We start from the raw sequence: 22032 nt of genomic DNA, 5'->3' as shown, positions 1-22032 counted from the left end.
GGGATGTTTAGAAGTCTCTAGAAAAGAACATTAACATGATTTAAGTGGTATTTTAGGAAATTTAATATGTCAGTGGTATGCAAAGCAGACAGGGGTTGGGAAAGGCTCAGTACGTAGAACGGTTAAAAGACCATCATAACTGAGTGCTTTCTAGAGTAAGAAAAAAAGCAGGTGTTAGGGTTTCTGAATCTGGGCATTTCAGAGAGACATGAATGAGAGCCTTGGCTCTCCTACTTACCAGCGGGTTGCGTTGAACAGTTCCTTTACCTGTCCTCTCATCTGTGATATGTAATTTTAAAGTCCCTGCCTTCCAGGGTTATAAAAATTACATGAGGAACTCCTAGAAAACTCTGGTTTTAAGACTTGGCATATAGTATGTGCTCAGTAAATAGTAGCCATTTCTGTTACCATTCCAAGATCCAAACTTCAGTGATTCAGGTTAAAATTTAAGATCACTGTTAATGGCCCTAAGCAGGACCATAACAGTGTCATCTTCATGGGGGCTGTTCACTTGCTATGAGTTCAGTCACTGTGTTCCAGGAAATAGCTTGTTTGCGTTTATGCAGCATCGCGGTGCCCTAAATACCCGCCATGTACTGAACTGATTTATAGGCTGATTCCATGGTTTTGAAGATGAGACCAACCCCGTATCTAGAAGGTATAATGATAGGTGGCTTTAGAAAGTGCCTTTTGTCGGGCTTGATGGTAGATGCTCTGTATTTTAGGTTAATGGAACCTCAAGACTTCAGCGTTTCACTTTTAAATTAAAAAAATTTTTTTAATGTTTATTTTTGAGACACACAGAGAGAGAGAGAGAGAGAGAGAGCGAGCATGAGTGGGGGAGGGGCAGAGAGAGAGGGAGACCCAGAATCCGAAGCAGGCTCCAGGCTCTGAGCTGTCGGCACAGAGCCTGGCGAGGGGCTCAAACTCGCCAACTGCGAGATCGTGACCTGAGCCAAAGTCAGACGTTCAACCGACTGAGCCACCCAGGCACCCCAGCATTTCACTTTTAAAAACAACCCAGTGTACAAGAATAGATAGAAGCTTACCAAAAAAAGATACATCAGATGATGAGCCTTCATGTTACAAAAGGATTCCTGGAGTCATGGATAACTTGGCATATTATCTTTTTGAAACCTCTTCATTTTCCTAGATGATCGAAGTGTGGACCGGAGGGTTTGAGTGACTAGTGCAAGGGCACCCGCTAATAATGGCAAAGTCAGGACTGGAACACAAGTGTGTTGATTTCTGGCATACTTTGGTTTTCTTGACAAAAATAGCCCCTCTGTGTCTTTTCTAACCAGTCCTGTGCCTTCCTCAACTCTGTTAGAGTTTCATATGGGCCATGGGAACTGGTGCCTACGGGAAACTTGCCTTACAGAAGGAAGACCAATCTGTCACTGTGAATTTCCTGGACAGAAGCTGGAAAATACATGCCGAGTAAGCATCTTTTCTCCGTATTCAGTCTCTGACCCTCTGTGACTGTCATCCCTGCCTTTTAATCTCTAGAAGTATAATTTATTTTTAGTTCACACTAAATGATGAGTTTCTGGGGCTAAGCCCAGAAGAGAATTCTACTTTTGCTTCTTTCACAGAAGTCAGGGTGCACACTCAACTTCTGATCGTCATGGGAAATCTGTGTCAATAACACCTGTTTTCTTCCGTATCATGTGGCAACACCACTGGTAATTCATTACTTTTTTAGTGGGGGAAGTGGGGCCGGGCTATAAAATCAAGTATAAATAGAGGAAGTATCTTCAGGTAAAAGGATCAGGTCTTTCTTGTTTAACATCAGGGATGTCCTAGCTGTTTTTTTTTGTTTTGTTTTGTTTTGTTTTTTTTAAATTTTTTTTTTTCAGCGTTTATTTATTTTTGGGACAGAGAGAGACAGAGCATGAACGGGGGAGGGGCAGAGAGAGAGGGAGACACAGAATCGGAAACAGGCTCCAGGCTCTGAGCCATCAGCCCAGAGCCCGATGCGGGGCTCGAACTCACGGACCGCGAGATTGTGACCTGGCTGAAGTCGGACGCTTAACCGACTGCGCCACCCAGGCGCCCCATGTCCTAGCTGTTTAAAACATAACAAAACATAGAAACTGAAATAAGTGAAACCCTTTAAAAAATTTTTTTTAATGTTTGTTTATTTTTTTTTTTTTAAGAGAGAGTGTGAGAGGGGCAGAGAGAGAGGGAGGCACAGAATCCGAAGCAGGCTCCAGGCTCTGAGCTGTCCGCACAGAGCCTGATGTGGGGCTCGAACCCGCAAACTGGGAGATCGTGACCTGAGCTGAAGTCGGATGCTTAACCGACTGAGCCACCCAGGCGGCCCAAGTGAAGCCCTTTGTCACAGAGTTTGTCCTACTCTGATAAGGCAATACTTGCATGTGTTTGCCTTTCCTACAGACCTGCTTATGATTAATGACAGTCCTGATTAAAGATTTAGAAAATGTTTTACATGTGTAATTTCCATAGCATTTTGGCTCGGTAAGTAATAGCGTGAGGTTTGTTAGGAAGGTGCAGAATGTGAATGAATAAGGGATGAACCACAACCTGAGACGCTAAGACCGGTGGAGGAGGTCTGCCTGTCAGAAGGACCAGACTGTGCAGGAAGTCACAGAAGAGCAGGTGGCTGATAATTAAAAGTAAAAGGCAATCTAGAGCCTTGCTCCTTCGAGTCTGATTCCAGGACCCAAGAGTTTATTAGAAAAATGGAATCACGGGTGCCTGGGTGGCTCAGTCAGTTAAGTGTCCGACTCTTGATCATGGCTCAGGTCACGATCTCACGGTTCATGAGTTTAAGTGCTGCGTCGGGCTCTGTGTGCTGACAGCACGGAGCCTGCTCGGGATTCTCTGTCTCCCTCTCTGTCTGCCCCTCCCCTGCTCATTCTCTCTCTCTCTCTCTCTCTCTCTCTCTCTCTCTCTCTCAGCATAAATAAATAAAATTAAAAAAAGAAACATAGACTCACAGGGCTTCATCTTCCAAATGAAGATTTGTGTGCACATTAAGGCTGGTGAGCGCTGGTCTGCATTCTGTAATCCACTCTTACCTTTCCTGTTAACAAAATGGATCATGGCATTTATCTGCATCAGTCTCCAGTTTCCCCTTCAGTCTTGGGATGATGGCCACAGGCCCAGGCATGGTTTTCTAGGCCCCGCGGGACCAGCCTGTGTCTGGCACCCTCTCTCTTGCTGACTGCTTCCTAGTATCATTCGGTACCCAGGACTCTTCATTTGGTATGGAAATGTCTTCTTACCTGTTTCCTGTTCGGCTGGGAGTTCTAGATGCTAGAGGATGTCTTACCTTTTCCTGTTCCTGGAGTATCGTTCTCAATAAATGTCTCTGAGTGGGTGGATGAATGAAAGCGAGTGGAGTGACTTCAGGGCCATTAAGAACCGCTGTGTTGGGAGCTCCTTTGGGCCTGTCCCTGCGGCTCCTGTTACGTGTCTCAAAGAGTGGCCCAGAGCCTCCACGGGAGCGGATGGGGGCCAATCTGCGATGGCAGCCCAGCCTGGCCACCTTTCGAGCTGGCCTGGATCTTGTTTGAACATCTCCTGCGTGGAAGGCAGCGTTCTGGCTTTGTAGGAATATAAAAGACTTATGAGAGGTAGAATTCCTCCTCTCAAAGAATTTACGGGTTGGTCAGGGAGAGGGCGGGTATGCAGTGGGAAAGTTTATAGTTAAGGTAAGAGTTGGATAAGAATAAAGACAGCAGAGAGCCGCCCTAAAGCAATGTTTAATTCTCAAACGAGCAGCAGCGTAAGATCAGTGACTGTTGGGGAAGTCGGGGAGGGGAGGGATTTATTCAGGCTGGAGTGGTTCGGGGAGGCCCGTGGAGGAGGAGGGCAGAAGGGTCTTGGAGGCTGGGTCAGGATGGACAAGGCAGGGGAGGGAGGAGCAGAGAGCACGGTGTGTTGAGAGAGCAGAGCCCGAGGCATCTGCAACCGTGAGTGCATCTGAACTGGGAGAGATGTGCAAGGGAAATGCAGGTTCTAGAATGTAATTAGGCTCGAGAGGCCAAGGGCGCGGTCCCACCTGGTTCACGTGGTGATGCTTGCACTCTGGGATGAGCTGGGGGAGGCACAGAGGAGAGAAGTCCTCAGCAAGCTGCAAGAGAGTGTAACTGAAACTTCGCCCATCTCAATGCAAATTCATCTCGGTAGAATTTTCAGAGCTCATTTTTGGAGGAGGAAATGAGTAAAAGAAGGAAGATGCCACGAAGGGTTGAAAAGAGGATAATGTCACACTGCCCGTGAAGCTTTATAGAGTGGGGGCTTGAGTTGGCCTCCTCTTTGCTTTTGAATCCCATCTCAAATTTAGATTGGTGTGCAAACAGGATGCAGGAGTGGCAGGCAGTACTTTGTTAGTGATTCCACTCTGGATGTTTTAAGTGGGCAAGGGAAGAAAGAGTATCTAGAAAGGTGTCTGGAAGGAGGGGAGAGAGGCCTTATGTGGGCCGGTAGAGGAACCGCGCTGAGACCATGCAGCTGTTTGCAGAGGGAAGGGGAGGGTGGTCTCAGGGCAGGGGGGTGGGGTGCCGTGCACACTTGTAAAGGAAGACCGATGAGGGAGGGGGCAAGAGAATGCATGAGTGAGCGCAGAGCAGAAGCCAGAGCAAGACGCTGCTGTGCCCCGGAAGCCGACAGCATATGTCCGAACGGGAGAGCTCGCTGGTGAAAGACCTTGGAGCCAAGTGAACTGATTCTTTTAGGCTTTAAAGTGCAAAGATCGGGGCTTCAAAGCATTTTGGCAGCCCAGATTCCCAGGAGCAACGAATTGGTTCTAAGAACTCTTACCCACAACGGTTTTGCCCTGTCCCTCCTGGGCTCTTAGAAGGATAATGCCCAGAGGTATTTGTAAGATACCGGTCCTCCCATTACCGGCCTGGTAATACACGGAAGGCGTCTGCTATAAACACGGCCAGGTTGGGGCGGGGGGCTTAAGACCTTGCGTTAGGCCAGGTCACTCAGGGCTGTCCGGGCCTTTGAGCCCGCAGAATTTCTGCCAGCCCAGGCGTCCTACGTCCCTGGAACCGTCTCCGCCAAGAGCAGGCCTGGCTCAAACCACTGACCCACTGAGCCGGCTCCTGCGGAGTAAGCGTGCCCAGGGTGGGCAGGTGGGCTCGATGCAGAGCCCCCAGTGCCCGCCCTAGCCCTCCAGTCCCCATGTACACATCAGCTGCGTGGTTTTGGGCAAAGGAGGGGGATCGTGGAGGACGGTCAGGCAGGGGTCTAGAACTTTCTAGTGCAGACATGGCAGGCAGTGGCAGAATTGCCTAATAACTGTGCTTCTCTTTGCAGAAGGGTACCATGCCCGTGGAAAGGATGCGAATGCGCCCATGGCTGGAGGAACAGATAAATTCAAATACAATACCGGGGCTGAAGTGGCTTAACAAGGTAAGTGTGTTTGGTGCTTGTGTGTGTGTGTGTGTGTGTGTGTGAGAGAGAGAGAGAGAGAGAGAGACAGAGAGACAGAGAGACAGAGAGACAGAGAGAGAGGAGGAGGAGGAAGAGGAGGAGGAGGGGGTCCTTACTAAAACCACATACACATAGACTGCCAGAAAGTAAAATTGTATTCCTTGTGTTCAGAATCTGATGCTTGTTAATTACAAAACCAACCCACCCAAAATGATCTGTGTTTTTCTTTAATGATTCTTACCCTCTTCCTTCTCTGAATTTTTCTCTCGCTTCTCCTGGCTTTCTAGGATCAGAGGACGTGGAAATTCTTGGGTTTTACATTGGGAATGGGGCATATTGGCTTTCTTCTCAGTATTCTCTATGGAGAAGACTCTTGGTTTTGTCTTTAAAAACATCTCTTTCTTTTTTTTTTAAGTTTATTTATTTATTGTTGAGAGACAGAGACAGTATGAGTGGGGGAGGGGCAGAGAGAAAGGGCAAGAGAGAGAGAATCGCAAGCTGGCCTTGCACTGCCAGCACAGAGCCCGATGTGGGGCTCTGACCTACGAGACAGCAAGATCATGACCTGAGCCGAAACCAAGAGTCGGACACTTAACCAGCTGAGTCACCCAAGTGCCCCTGTCTTTTCTTTTTATTGTGAAACACCGTGTGCCTACTTGTCCTAAAAAAGTAGTCTGTCGTTTACAACCCACACATATACATAAATACTCTCTGACTTTATCAACCCCAAACTCTCAATCTAATTGATCCTACCTGTTGGGAGTGAATCAGGAAGAGAGCGGATGTCAAAATAAAGAACACCTGAAAATATATAGTTAACAGCTAGAAAAGCATCTAACATATCACGCTGTCTTTCAGAGGGCCCAAGAGAGAAGTTTCTCTCCCCCTACCAGGAATATCTCAGTTCTTCTGAGTAAATTTCCTTTTTCTCTTCTGCCTCCCCACTCATTTTAATCTTAAGGACCCAATGAATAATTCAGCTGGTCAGGCTTCATCTTTTATCACATGGTTGAGTGCTTAGAGCCTGATTGTGGCCCTCTTCTCACAAGTGTGCAGGATACTACAGCATGATTGTGTTGACTAAGATCACTCCTGGCTTCATCTTTGCTTTTCAGATAGCTGTCAAGCCTTATTTCTTTTTTCCTCATCCACTTTTTTTGTTCACTTATTTTAAATGTATTGTATTTGAGCGCATCAGTTTCAGTGGCTCCTTTCTGAAACAAGGTGGGGTAAAAAGTAAATAGAAATCACTTAAGTAAACCATATGTCCACTTCATGGGAGCTGTCGTGTATCTTAACGTCGCATGGCAAATAAAATGTTTTTCTAGGCTTGCTGTATCTCTAGCGTTTTAGATTTGTATCCTGGAGGGGTTTTGTAATTAGCCTGCTCCAAATAAATCAGGTTGGGCCTTGGCCTCCGTGGCCAGCAGGGGCACAAGTGGAATTATAAGGAGAGGGGAGTCTGTCATCGAGGAGAGTTGAAGAAATGTGGGGTACTCAATAATAATAGTAACAACAGCTACTCCTTTAAGCAAGATACGTGCATGAACTCACGTAATCCCCACAATGGGGTAGATACTGTTAGGTTTTCCGTTTTACAGACCAGGAAGCCAAGGTGCAGAGTCATTAAGTAGGATTATATTAAAAAAAATTTTTTTTAATGTTTATTCATCTTTGAGAGAGACAGAGACAGAGACAGAGAGCTGGTAGTGGAGGGACAGAGAGAGAGGGAGACACGGAATCCAAAGCAGCCTCCAGGCTCCGAGCTGTCAGCACAGAGCCCGACGTAGGGCTCAGACTCATGAGCTGTGAGATCATGACCTGAGCGGAAGTTGGAGGCTTACCCAACGGAACCACCCCGGCACCCTGGTAGGAGTACGTTTTAAAGAACAAGTAACTTTGCCTATATTGATCAGAGTATGAAATTAACACAGAAGTTCCTGATTTCTGATTTCTGAAGAGAAGTACTTTTTTTTTTTTTTTCCTCGTACAAAAATATACCCACCAGTTTGGCTGGTTTGATGCAATAGCAAACTTCACGTGTCATTGCGTCCCCTGTATGAGGAGGCATTTGATATGGTGCAGTGAACTGTCCTTTTAGTAGGGCTGAATTGTGCCCCCACCCCTGCCCCCCTGCAAACCATATATCCACTTCCTTACCCCCGGAACCTGTGGACGTGTCCTTGCTGGGAGAAAGGGTCTTTGGGAAGAGTTAAAGATCTCAAGATGAGATCCAGCTGGGCCAGTGCGGTGACAAGTGTCCATAGAAGAGGCGGAGAGGAGAAGACCCACACAGAGCAGAAGACGGAGTGAAGACAGAGGCAGAGATTGGAGAGACGGATCCACTAAGCCAAGGAGCGCCTGACCCCACCCGAAGCTGAACGTGTCAAGGGAGGACTGTCCTTACAGCCTCTGAAGGAGATGCGACCCTGCTGACCTCTTGGCCCTGGGTTTCCGGCCTCCAGCACGGTCCTGGGCTATACGCTGCCCCGTCTATGGCAGTTTGGGGACAGCCTGTGAGAAGCAAATCCACCCTCTTGGGACTGCTTCCTCACTGGGACTCCACCGCGACACCTTTTCTTCCATCTACTTCGTCGGTGATTTTCCTGAGAGAGGACCGCAAAGGAAATGGATTCTTCTCTGTGCAGCGAACGCTCCACCCCTGTCAGGTGGCCCTCCCTGTTGAGCTCCGCTCAGCTGGCTCCTGGCTTGTGAGTTCTCTTCCCTGGCGGAGCGGGAAAGGAGACCCCTCGGCCGCCTCGTCTGGCCCCCCTGCTGGCCCTCCGCCTGAGCGGGCCGTGGCTGCCGCAGTGAGGCCTCTGAGGCACAGGAGGCCACGTGCGCCCTGGGGACCGGTCATTCGGGCCGCCCACCCGCCTGGGCAGAGCATCTGCAAGGTTGTCTGTGTGCTCAGGCAGGGCTGTCACCGGCACTGTGCACCTCGGGTGGCATCAGGACCTTTTCTCTCCGTACCTCCACCTCCTCGGGACATCTTTGTCTAGGTTTCTGCTAACTTAGGCTTTGGCATTCGTCTGCCCACCTAAATATTTGAGACCTTGCTGTTCTTTCCTTCTCCTTCACAAGCATTCTGCCTGAAATTCCTGCTTGCGTTCTGTGGCTTGAGGTCGTCATAAAATCTCTTCTCCTGCTGAAGACTGGTGGGGACTCTTAGAAAACGGCCCTGTCCGTGGGGCTCTGTTACTCACTTAGGCCTTAGCTGCGTTGTTCAGAATGTGTTGGCGTTGATGGGGGGGTACTCCGTGCTGGAAGGCCCTGGAGGGCAGGCCAGGAAGGTCTCGGTTGTTACTGCTCGCTGGCTGGGTGCTGGGCCTCCCTCCCGCCCGTTACTTTTTTTTGATATTTGTGTAGAAAGAGGAGGGGGAGGGGCAGAGGAAAAGAGAGAATCTTAAGTAGGCTCCATAGTCAGCATGGAGCCCTCTGGGGGGCTCGATCCCACAACCCTGGGATCATGACCTGAGCTGAAATTAAGAGTGGGACACTCAACGGACTGAGCCACCCAGGCACCCCAGGTCCCGTCACTTTTTATTAGGAGCATTTGCACACATACACAGTAGGTTTAAATGGTATAATGGCTAGAGAGAAGAGTGTAGCAAAATCCCGTGTAGTTTTAAAACTCGCCTCTAGATGTAACCATTATTAACATTTGTTAAAAATGTCTTATTTATTTTTGAGAGAGCGAGCACGAGCGGGGAGGGCAGAGAGAGAGGGGGAGGCAGAAGATAGAAGCAGGCTGCACGCTGACAGCTGGCTGACAGCAACCTGATGTGGGGCTCAAACTCACGAACCGCGAGATCATGTCCTGAGCCAAAGTCAGGCTCTCAACCAACTGAGCCATCCAGATGCCCCAACAATTGTTAACATTTAAAAAATTTGTGTGTGTGTGTGGTATTTGAAAGCAACTCCCTGACAGCATACATGTATAAGACTTAAAACCATTTTCTATATGTTCACCATACCATTATCAATTGTATAACCATAAATAAATCATAATTAATCGTAATTTTTTAACATCATCACTGCACCGTCCATATCCGAAATGCCTCGACTATTCCCAAAATGTGTTTCTACAGTTTATTTGTTCAGTCAGAATCCAGAGAAGGCTCACAGGTTGTGTTTGGTTGGTCTGATTCGAAGTGTCTCCTGATTGTCATGATAATGAACGGTAGCTCCTCCTTTTTTTCCCTTTTTGCCATTGACTTGTGGAAGAGACCAGGTCATTTCTGGATTGGTCCAAACGCTTGTTTGTGGTTTCTCTGGGCCATTTTTTGAGGAGGGAAGGAGGCAGCCACATCCAGGCTCATTGTTTGCTTTGTAGCTCTGATTGATTCCCACTCTGGTTCTTGGAGTTCTCATTTCATGTGGGAGACCTACCTGGACCCCGGGGCCAAGGCCACTCTCCAAGCGTACGGTGTCCCTAGGTAGTTTCAGACCTTATCCTTTCATTCACAAGCAGGCTTGTGTTTATATAAATATCAGTCCACCTCAGATCAAGGTAAGGAGTCCAAACAAAAACAGCAGAGTAGATTGGAACATCTTATAGACAGTGGAGGAGAGAAGAAGCAGAGGAAGTTAAATGAGCTAGTTTCCACTTGGGGCCAAGGTATGTTTGTTCTGCATTACTCAAGGTAATCTTAAATGTTCTTCTCAGTTCAAGCAGTGCTTCTCCCTCTTGCCCTCAGGTAGGTAGGCAGAGTCCTCTCTCTGTATAAGCACTGGTAGAGTCTGTAACATGCCATCCTTCCATACATGGTAGGCACATCCTATGTGGATGGGACACTCAGGGCTTCTCATAGCAAGTACTGATGTCCCAGAGTCTACACAGACATGGAGCAATGTCATTATCACCTTTGGGACATAAAGATCTATGACCAGAATGTTTACTCGTCAGAATCTCTTCCAGTGCGTTACATTTTTTTTTAATGTTTTTATTTTTGAGAAAGAGAGAGAGCGAGTATGAGTGGGAGAGGGGCAGAGAGAGAGGGAGACACAGAATCCAAAGCAGGCTCCAGGTTCTGAGATGTCAGCACAGAGCCCAATGCGGGGCTCAAACTCACAAGCCACGAGATCATGATCTGAGGCGAAGTCGGGTGCTCAACTGACTGAGCCACCCAGGTGCCCCCAGAATCTCTTCCAGTTTTAAAATGAATCTCCCCTTCTTTATCTTTTAACATAGTCTTTAAAAAAAAAGATATATGTGATATGTTTATTAGTTGTTTATTTTTTGCAACAGGAAAAAGTAGTTAAAAGTAACATGTAGTTTTTTGGGGATACTTGGGTGGCTTAGCTGGGTAAGTGTCCAACTCTTGATCTCAACTCAGGTCATGATCTCATGGTTTGTGAGATCAAGCTCCTCATTGGGCTCTGTGCTGACAGCATAGAGCCTGCTTAGGATTCTCTCTCCCTTTCTCTCTGCCCCTCCTCCACTCACACTCTATCTCAAAGTAAATAAATACACTTTAAAAAAGTTACATGTATTTTTTTTTAATTTACCACTTTAACCATTTTAAAATGTACAATTCAGTGGCATTAAGTATACTCACAATGTTACACAACCATCGTCACTACAATTCCAGAATTTTCATCACAGCATAGAGCCTGACAGCATAGAGCCTGCTTAGGATTCTCTCTCCCTTTCTCTCTGCCCCTCCTCCACTCACGCTCTATCTCAAAGTAAATAAATACACTTTAAAAAAGTTACATGTATTTTTTTTAATTTACCACTTTAACCATTTTAAAATGTACAGTTCAGTGGCATTAAGTATACTCACAATGTTACACAACCATCGTCACTACAATTCCAGAATTTTCATCACCCCAAGAGGACGACACTGTGCCCATTAAGCAGTCACTTTCCATTGCAAGGCACTGCAAATCCTTTCCTTGTGCAAGGCATCAACTAGTCTGCTTTCTGTCTCTTTGGATTCGCCTTTTCTGGTCATTTCATATAAATGGAGCCATTCAATAGGCGGCCTTTTGTAGAAGGCTTCTTTCACTTAGTGTAATGTTCAAGGTTCATTCATGTTGTAGCTTGTGTCAATAGTACATTCCTTTTTGTGGCTGAATAATATTCCATTTGATGCATGTACAATATTTTCTTTATCCATTCATCAGTTGATGGACATTTGGCTGTTGTGAGTAGCACTGTTTTGAACATTCATGTATAAATATTTGTTTGAACACCGGTTTGTGATTTTTTTTTGAGTGAAATTACTGGGTCATGTGGGAACTCTGTGTTTAACTTTTTGAGGACTAGCCAAACTGATTTCTACTGTGTCTACCCTATTTGACATTCCCACCAGCAATGTGTGAGGGTTCCAGTTTCTCCACATCCTTACCAATAACTTACTACTTGTTTTTTGATTTTATCTGGCCATCCTGGGGTAGGAAGTGGTATCTCATTGTTGTTTTGATTTGCATTGGCCTAATGATTGGTGATGCTAGGGGTCTTTATGTGCTTATTGGCCATGTTATTTATCTGCTTTCAACAAAGGTCCATTCAGACTCTTTGCCTATTAAAGAGGATCTAGGGATCCATGGTGGATAATTGCTAGGTTTAGTCATTATGTTTGTGGTTTTGTGATTTGGGCATAATTTCTGTGGTACTAGGTTTGGTAGGGTGTGTGTGTGTGTGTGTGTGTGCACGCGCGTGCCTGCATGGACACAAATGCTTGAGAAGATCTATATACCAGAATCCTTTGTGCTTAATGAGATAGATTTCAGCTTGGGTGACTGACCTCCAGAACTCCTTGGACCTACAGAAAGGTGCAACAGCAAATTCCATGAAGGGTTTAGGTCTTTAAGCATAAGCCTTTGGATTCTGGTTGTTCTCTTGAGGAGAAGTTCTTTCACTGAAATACATTTCTTTTCTTTTTTTTTCCATTTTCATGTGAACATCAAAAATGACATTAAAATGATTTTGCCCTCTGATTTTCATCTACATTAAAAAATAAAATTTCACTCAGACCTTTGCTCATCACTGCCCTTTGGAGACAGCTAACCTGAAACCATGCAATCTCGGTGGATGATACAGAATGAACAAGGAGGGGTTTATGAAAAGCCTCTGACTTTCAGTTCTTTTTAATTTTAACAGGTTTTGGGGAACTCTCAAATGTTCTGAAATATTTTTAGTTCAGGCTTTGTGATTGGCTCTATAGAGAGGCACTGAGTCCCTTTTGGGTCAGTTGGGACCCTTTCTGTCTTTCGTTGTATGAAACCAAGGTGGTGGAAAATCCCTACTGACATCTTCTTCCCTTCCCCAGTGTATTGTGCAGGGATCTCCATACCTAGAAACTACCAGAACTACCTTTAGGGCTTCAAAAAATATAGTTTTCCTGGGCTTCGTTTCCACAGAATCCAAGACAACAGATGCGTCATAGGATTGGAAATCTGAATCTGACCACTGGGAGACAATGTGTGATGTGATTAAGTGATTGTGGGATCACGTGACGTGGTTTTGAATTCAGACACTACAGTAATTTCCTTGGCTATAGAATGTAATTCTGTTGCTCAGTTTCCTCAACTGTGAAAGAGAAATAATAACATGTGGAGCTCCGTAGGTTCTCACAGAGAACAAAACTGAGACCATGGGAACACGTGGACAGTCAGATGTAAAGTGCCAGGGGAACACAATAATTGCTGGTCCTGTCCAGTCACGGGCATGGCTTTGTTCCCAAAGCTCTGGTTTCTAATCCTGTGTTTGCCAGGGTTGATTCCAGCTATTCTGAGTTGCCTCTCGGGCTGTAAGAGAGGTGGAAGGGGTCTACTGTGAGAATTGCACCGAGAGACTTCTCCAGAAAAGTAGTATCATCTCTGCACACTCAATACGTCTTTGTTTGTACATCTTGATGTTCCTTGCAGGGCAGTAGACACTTAGGGGTTAGGACATTAGACCACATCTTCGATTTCTGTTGGCTACACAGTAGATTGAGGTAGTTAGTCTCTGTGCCAGTGACCCCAGATAACCCTGATTTCCCTTTTAGCAGCACAAATGGGTGTCATTTTGGAAATTTGCCTACTTTTTAATTTGCCTAAGGCAACCAGAGTTCCTCTTTGGCAAATGATGGAAACCAATGGTAATAATAAGCTTTAGAAGTTGCAGTCAGTGACCAGTTAATATGTGGTCCTTTAAGGAAAAATGACGCAGGTAACAGAACGCATTGGCATATCCCCAGACCATCACGTTGACCTTGGAGTACATTCCTATGCTGCCAGACTCCACATGACTCTGAATCTTTCCCGATTAGGCCATCAAGATTTGGGGCCCGGTGGGGAGGTGCGTTTACGGGTGGATTTTACTGCAGACACTTAGCAAACCCAGTGACACTTAGTAGAGAATCTTACTAGCCACGACTTACAAACCTCCCGCAAAGGTGGCCTGAACCCCGTGGTTGCAGTTGCTTTTTCGCTTTTGTTTTTCAGGAAAAGAAGATTTTCCAGATCCCTTGGATGCATGCGGCTAGACATGGGTGGGATGTGGAAAAAGATGCACCACTCTTTAGAAACTGGGCCATCCACACAGGTAGCAAACGCCCCGCATCGTCTCTAGAGGCAGACGCTGTTGTTGGTTGTTGCTTACATGTCTTCTTTTTCTTTCTTTCTTTCTTTCTCTCTTTTTTAATGTTTATTTATTCTCGAGAGAGAGACAGACAGAGACAGAGTATGTGTGGGGGAGGGTCAGAGAGAGAGGGAGACACAGCATCTGAAGCAGGCTCCGGGCTCTGAGCCATCGGCACAGAGCCCGATGCAGGGCTCGAACTCACGAACCGTGAGATCATGACCTGAGCCGAAGTCGGATGCTCAACCGACTGAGCCACCCAGGCACCCCGTTTTTCCTAAATTGAGGTATAGATTGACAAATAAAATTGTGAGATATTTAAGGCATGCAATGTGATGATTTGATGTATGCACCGTGAAAGGATTCCCTCCCATCACATTAATGAACCCACCCATCACTTCTCATATTTACCTTTAATTTTTGTTTTTGGTGAGAACATTGACATTCTATTCTCTTAGCAAATCTCGATTTTACAGTAATACAGTGTTAACCATCGTTTTGTGTTTTTTTTCTCACTGCACATATATGGCTTATGGCTTCGTGAAGATAGCTCTGAAAAGCTGGTGACGTGTCCCCAGGCACATCCAGGACACGTGGGGTACACACTTCATCATTCAGAAGTGATGCTGTGCCCGTGCTGGGGAAACTTAGTCCTTAAATTTCCTGTAAATGTGGGATTCTGACTATGGCGCACTAGGTGTGCACCAGGGGAATATAGAACTTATTTGTTCTGGCAGGTAAGGTTGAGTTGGATTTATCTCTCCAAAGGGTAGTCAAGGATATATATATTTATTTATTAAAGTTTATTTATTTATTGTGAGAGAGAAAGAGAGAGCGAGGAAAGGGCATAGAGAGAGAGAGAGAGAGGGAGGGAGGGAGGGAGGGAGAGAGAGAATCCCAAGCAGACTCCATGCTTTCAGAACAGAGCCCAACGCGGGGCTCAGTCCCATGAACTGTGAGATCGTGACCTGGGCCGAAATCAAGAGTTGGACATTTTATAACAAAATTTCAGTAGGGAGCTATTTACAGGAATCGACGTTCTGATTAATATTTGAGTCAGATGAAAAAGAGACACTCCAGTTATCTGGGTTTGTTGGCCTCCTGGCCTTCCAGCCTTCTCTGTTACGTACCTTGATTCTCCTTTCTTCTACCGTTATGAGGGTTTTCTCAAGCTGTTTGGTAGAGCCAGAGTGACCAGTTTGTCCCAGTTTTCCCAGGACTGTCCAGATTTTATTTATTTATTTATTTATTTATTTATTTATTATTATTTTTTTTTTAATTTTTTTTTTCAACGTTTATTTATTTTTGGGACAGAGAGAGACAGAGCATGAACGGGGGAGGGGCAGAGAGAGAGGGAGACACAGAATCGGAAACAGGCTCCAGGCTCTGAGCCATCAGCCCAGAGCCTGACATGGGGCTCGAACTCCCGGACCGCGAGATCGTGACCTGGCTGAAGTCGGACGCTTAACTGACTGCGCCACCCAGGCGCCCCCTGTCCATATTTTAAAACAAAAATTCTCACATCCCAGGAATTCAGTCCCAGTCCCAGGCAAACCAGGATGGTTGGCCGCTGTAAGTAGAGCCTGGAATTAAAAGGGTTCTCTGCACTACCTAGCCAGCATTCCTGTGTTTCCAGGCATTTCTACTCTATATTTTCCCCCTCTTTTTCTTTTTTTTAATAATTTTTTTTAATATTTATTTTTGAGAGGGGTGGGGAGGGCAGAGAGACAGAGACAGAATCCTTAGAAGGCTCCAGGCTCTGAGCTGTCCGCACAGAACCTGACGCGGGGCTCGAACTCACAAACCATGAGATCGTGACCTGAGCTGAAGTCGGGCGCTCAACTGACTGAGTCACCCAGGCACCCCTTCCCCTCTTTTTCTTAACCTTCATTCTTTTGGCTCTTTTGTTAGGAAAGCATCAACCAGGAGTAGATAAACCTGATCCAAAAACATGGAAGGCGAATTTTCGATGTGCCATGAACTCCTTGCCTGACATTGAAGAAGTCAAGGATAAAAGTATAAAGAAAGGAAACAATGCCTTCAGAGTATACCGGATGTTGCCGTTGTCTGAAAGACCTTCTAAGAAAGGTAGATAAAGAAATTTACTGATGAAAACCGTGATCACTGAGTATATATTGTAGTACCATTGTGATTTCGTTATTTCCACATCTGTAGTCACTCCAAGGATGGAACAGTAGTTCACACTGTGGATGATGGTCCTGCCTTTACCTGGCTGGGGAAAGTGACTGTCCGGTCACCAAAGACAGTCAAAGAAACATTTGGAATTTTGCCACGTGTAGATTAAAACATGTACAGGTTCAGTGAGAGTTTCAGAAAGAATTGAGGGGAAATGTCTTCCCTGTACGTTCTTCATGAGTTAATTCAAAACTATTCTATTTGTTGCCACAGGAAAGAAACCAAAGACAGAAAAAGAAGACAGAGTGAAGCATATCAAGGTAATCTTTGGTTGTTCAGAGAGAAAGCCAAAGTTGTGACCGTATTAATGATTCCTATTGTGTCTCATGAAAACAAGTCATGGGATCTCTGTGAAGTATTTAACCTTTCTTCTTTGGCTGTCGTGTTTTATGTGCTTTTCATGTATCCTCTTTGGCATGTCCCCTCGTGTAGACTCCAGCACGCATATCCCCTGCTTAATGCAATTCCACTGAGCAGTTTATGAATGAAGTCACAAATTCACACTGAGCTGGACTCCAGCCTCCATCTGGTCCCCAAGACTGTTGCCAGCTGGTCACTTAGTTTCAGCTGAGCTCCAGCAACCAGCTACTATCTGATCACATGAAGCATATTTTTAGGCTATTAAATATATGTAATGTATATTAAGTATTATAGACTTATATTAAAATGTAGCATCTATACATTATGTGTATATTCCATGACAGGCCGTTAGGTTGGGGGCACAGTGGCCCATTGGAACACCCTGTTAGTGTGGTTCTCAGGAGATTCTTTCTGTAACCTCCCCCGGCCCAGAACTACTTCTCAGGACTCCCAGGGGTTTTCCATAGGGGTGTGTTTGTGTGTGTGAGCTTTTCAGTAGGCTGTGTAGTCTGGAATCCCCTGTGGCCCGAGGATCTTTGTGCCTAGATTGCGTAGCCCTTGTTAAATAGCCAGAGAAGAGCCAGATGTCCCCGGAAAATGGAGGATGAGTTTCAGTCGACAAGCAAGGAGCAGACACTACATTCCCAGGCCTATAGACCATCGAAGAGAAGATTGTCTTAGGGTTCACTGCACTCCGTTTGCAGGTAGAGAAACTGAGGCTAGAGGGAGTAGAGTGACGTGGGCCCAAAGGCTGTGTAGGTCATGTGGCCGAAGTCACATGGTCATTTAGAACTGACCTTAAAGGTGATGCCAAGTATTCTGATTCCTAACCCAGAATCACTGTCAAAGAAAAAATCCAGAGTGTCCAGACAGCACGATGTTTATTTTTTTTTTATTTTTTTATTTTTAAAAAAAAAATTTTTTTTTTTCAACGTTTATTTATTTTTGGGACAGAGAGAGACAGAGCATGAACGGGGGAGGGGCAGAGAGAGAGGGAGACACAGAATCGGAAACAGGCTCCAGGCTCTGAGCCATCAGCCCAGAGCCTGACGCGGGGCTCGAACTCACGGATCGCGAGATCGTGACCTGGCTGAAGTCGGACGCTTAACCGACTGCGCCACCCAGGTGCCCCCAGCACGATGTTTAAAAGCAAGCCAGTTAGTAAAATAGAAAGAAAAAGAAAACAAGACTATTTACTTCTGCTATAAAGTTAATCTTGTGAAGGTAGATGGACTTTGAGGGGAAGCTGAGATAAACTGTTAAAGTGTTGGACATACTCACCTTCCATTCACAGTGGAAGACAAACATTTTAGGCAGTGTATTTTAGGCAACCTCCAGTTTCACTCTAAATATTTTTACTTTCTGACTTATTTTGAATACAGAGTGGTACTAAGACCTAATTTTGTTTTAACTTAAAAAAATTTTTTTTAAACAATTCATTTTTTGAGAGACGGACAGAGCATGAGCAGGGGAGGGGCAGAGAGCAAGGGAGACACAGAATCCGAAGCAGCCTCCAGGCTCTGAGAGGTCAGCACAGAGCCTGATACGGGGCTTGAACTCACGGACCGCAAGATCATGACCTGAGCCGAAGTTGGAAGCTTAACTGACTGAACCACCCAGGTGCCCCAGTTTTAACTATTTATTGTAGAAAATGTTTATCCACACAGGAAGGAGACAACTGAGTAAAATTTACTCTGCAACCATCACCCTAATTTCCACATTAATCAGCTCATGGCCCTTTAATTTCAGTCGTGGCCCCATCACTTCCCCCCCCATCCCATATGAAATTGCAGATTTCAGGCAACCATTTTTTTTAAAGGTTTATTTTTGAAAGAGAGAGTGCAAGTGGGGGAGGGACAGAGAGAAAGGGGGACAGAGGATCCAGAGTGGGCTCCGTGCTGACAGCAGTGAACCTGATATGTAGCTCGAACTCATGAACGGTGAGATCATGACCTGAGCTAAAGTCGGATGCTCAACCGACTGAGCCACCCCAGTGCCCCATAGATAGCCATTTTTGATTCCCAAAAACCATTTTATATGGTTCAGCTCACTATTCTGAAGCAGAATCCACATCATATCATTTTCCCCCCATAACTATTTCAGGATATACTTTCCAAATATGGGCACTCTTTAAAAATTGTTATCAACACAGTATCATTATTGCATCTGAAAAATTAACAGTAATTCCTCAAGCGCATCAAATATCTGGTGAGTGTTCAGATTCCCAGTTGTTTCTTAAATGATGTAATTTTTGTACAGTCTGTTTACTTGAATTAGAATCCGTATACAGTTCACACACTTTGGTTGGTGGTATGTCTTACAAGTGTTTTTTAACATATAGATCTTCCTTAACATCACTTTAAAAAAATTTATTTTTCCTTGCAGTTGATAAAACCTAGTCATTAGTTTGAAGTTTCCCGGAGTTTGGATTTTTTTTTTTTTTTTAGGGCCTACATTTTAATTAATGTTGTTGAGTCAGAAAGGTTGAACTTCCCCACAAATATGTGAGTTTGAAGAATTTGCTACAATCTTAGGTATGACTGTCATATCTTCACTGTTTTCATAGCATCTAGCTCAGTGCCTGGTAGGGAACAGATACTTAATACATATTTGATCACTAAATAGATGCACAAATAAATACAAGGTGTGAGGTGGGAGCGGGGGGGGTTTACATTGCAACGCAGATTTAATTTCAAAATCTCTGTTAATAGACAATAAGAAGGGAGTAACAGATGTTCACTTTCAATAAACCTTGCTCAAACATACCTACCATACTCCATCGAAAAACAGACGCCAGTGATTATATGATACGCCATTATCTTAGGTATTTCCAAGCAAGAAAAACTGCTTGCAGTGAAACCATGGCCCACAATTGATTACCAGGCAATCCTATTTTAGGGCTGTGGAGATGCGCTTCTTAGAATTGATGACCCTTGCTGTTCTCATCAGAGAAGACGTCTTCAGTCACGTCAGCAATGGCGGTATCTTCCATATGGCCGCTCAGTTGTGGAAGGGACGGCCCCGGGCAAGGTGTGGCCATAGTGGTCCAGGGGAGCGAGAAAGAGCTTTCCTCTTACGTGCAGCTGTGTAGGTGAGGTTCTATCCCAGCCAAGTGCATACTGTGCAGTCTTCCACTGATGACGGTATGGCTAATACCTGAGACTTGTCCCTCAGACAGACCTTGTTCCTTCGGCAGAAGGCAGGCGATTCATCAGCCGTAAGCACAGCCTACCTTTTGAACTTAAATCTGCTTGCGCCTGTCCCACAGTGTAGCAGCAGAGTATAGATAAGGCCAGTAACCTTCCCAAGTTCTGTGGCTCATGACTGCCAAAGCCAGTGTGTTTCCTGAAACGTTTGTGTAGATTGTTTCCGAAGTTAACTCTCCAGGTTGCCCGGAATCGTACAGTTCAAGGGCTTTATCCTTACTGAGCTGTTAATACGTTACTTTTGTCACAGTGCCTGAGCTCTGAGTTAATGTGTCCTGTGCAGTGTACACCTGGGTAGGCCAGATAGGTTTCTTGCACAGAGAAAGTTTGCCTTGTGTCTAGTAACCGGGAAGGAGAATTTGCTATTGAGACAGGCTCCTTCCCGTCTTCATTGAGTTCAAGTTGAAGTCTTAACTAGCAAATGATGTTTTGAACGTGTGGGCTAAGTGTCAGCATCTTTCTTGGGTAGGTCAGGCAGTTTCTGTCCTTGCTCTGTGTTCTCTCAGCCAGGAGCTTCCCTGACACTGGGAAACTGAGGCCCATCGGCTACGCAGTAGGTGCAGAAACTCTGCCTCGATGTTCCTCAATGTTCTCTTTGTGAATATGTATGCTCTGAGCTCAGTGGACCGTGTTTTCCTGGAACCAGGCCTTGCCTGAGTGGAGGTAACCATCTAAGGAAGCAAGACTGAGACACACAGTAGTGAGCAATACTGTGTTGCGCATCCTCAGTGCGTATATGCGTTTCAAAAACATCACAAGGCCAAGATCAATAAGGAGAGAAGTGGGTAAACAGGGGGGTGGTAGCTGACATTTTAGAGCCAGGTTCTACCAAGTTCTGAGCTCTACTTATTATGTCATTGAGCTCTCCCTGTGATGGGCAGGTTATGAGGAAATGGAAGCACAGGGGGGTGAGTAATTTCCCTAAGGTAGCACGGCTTTTGAAACTGGGATTTGAATCCGGGTCGCTCTAGCTTTGGAACCCACACTCTTTCACCACACCTGGTGCCTCTTGGCCTTTCAGAAGCTGTGGGACCCGAGCCAGGCTTTGGGGCAGGGATCAAATAAAATGGTCGTCAATCCCCGGCACCAGGAGCATCAAACGAAGGCCGGGAAGTCAGAGTTGCTGTTTGGTGTTCCCTGGATGAGTCAGGAAACTGGCTTAATTAGAGCAGGAGTCTGTGTGAGGCAACAGTGGGAAACAAAGACTGTGGGTGAGGAGGATTAGAAATTAATACTTCCTGCCTCACTGGATTGTTTGCAGATGAAACAGACATGCTTTGAAACTGTAAAGTGCTTCCAGATCAAAGCATTGGTGCTATGATGGGAACTATATTTGAGGAGGTTCCTCTAAAGCCACTTGGTCAAGACCAGGCCTGGTCTGTATTAGTTCTGACTGCAGACCTCTGGGTAGAAGTTACAGAAAAGCAGGTATTTGGTTTTTTTTAAAAACATTTTTTCTAATGTTTATTTATTTTGAGAGAGACAGCGCAAGTGAGGGAGGGGCAGAGAGAGGAGATGCAGAATCCGAAGCAGGCTGCAGGCTCTGAGCTGTCAGCACAGAGCCCGACGCGGGGCTCGAACTCACGAACCGCGAGATCACGAGCTGAGCTGAAGTCAGACGCTTTAACTGACTGAGCCACCCAGGTGCCCCTGTTTTTAGCACAACTTTCTTTCTTTATTTTTTTTAAATTTATTTCCTTATTTTTGTGAGAGAGACAGAGAGAGCGAGTGGGGGAGGGCAGCAAGAGGGAGAGGGAGAATCCCAAGCAGGCTCCTCGCTGTCAGCACGGAGCCCGATGTTGGGCTCGAACTCACAAACCGTTGTTAGATCCTGACCTGAGCCAAGACCGAGAGTCGGATGCTTAACCAAGTGAGCCACCCAGGCACCCCTAGCACAACTTTCTAACCGAGCTGTTGGCTCTAACGGTGACTTGAGCTGGATTAAAACCAACATGCTCCCTTGTCACTGTCCGAAGACCACCTGGCAGGCTGATACTGGAGCTATCCCTTCCTTGGTCAGAAGAGGTCTTCAGTTTTTAAACCTTAATCAGGTGAAAACACAGGCTGACAACCCACTTGAACAGGTAATGAGAGCTGCCCTGGATGGAGCAGGGGAGAGGGCTTGCCCCAGGTGCCTCCTCCCACTCTTGATAGCTCTCGAGGGTACCGCTCAGAGCACAGTGCCAAGGCTGGGGGGTTGAATAACCTCTCTGGATGATGTTGTGCAACAAGGCATGGTTGAACTCCTGGGGTAAGATCAGAGCACGATGGAGTTGATATTTG

General features: G+C 45.7%; 1 protein-coding gene across 5 annotated transcripts in view; it reads left to right on the top strand.

The window, feature by feature from the left end:
* Positions 1-22032, top strand: part of IRF2 (interferon regulatory factor 2) — an 88226-nt gene that overhangs the window by 39259 nt on the left and 26935 nt on the right. For 4 of the 5 annotated variants that reach the window (XM_030312106.1, XM_032592804.1, XM_030312107.1 and 1 more), the window contains exons 2-5: positions 5296-5391; positions 13852-13951; positions 15899-16075; positions 16397-16443. In XM_030312106.1, coding sequence (XP_030167966.1) covers positions 5305-5391; positions 13852-13951; positions 15899-16075; positions 16397-16443 — 411 coding nt within the window. In that variant the 5' untranslated portion in view covers positions 5296-5304. Of the gene's footprint in view, positions 1-1330; positions 1441-5295; positions 5392-13851; positions 13952-15898; positions 16076-16396; positions 16444-22032 lie in introns of all 5 variants that reach the window. The other variant, XM_030312105.1, reaches the window with a different exon arrangement.

The sequence above is a fragment of the Lynx canadensis genome, chromosome B1 (assembly GCF_007474595.2).
Source record: "Lynx canadensis isolate LIC74 chromosome B1, mLynCan4.pri.v2, whole genome shotgun sequence".
NCBI classification, from domain to species: domain Eukaryota; kingdom Metazoa; phylum Chordata; class Mammalia; order Carnivora; family Felidae; genus Lynx; species Lynx canadensis.
Note: the sequence above shows the minus strand (reverse complement) of the source record. Positions and strands in the feature narration are given on the sequence as shown.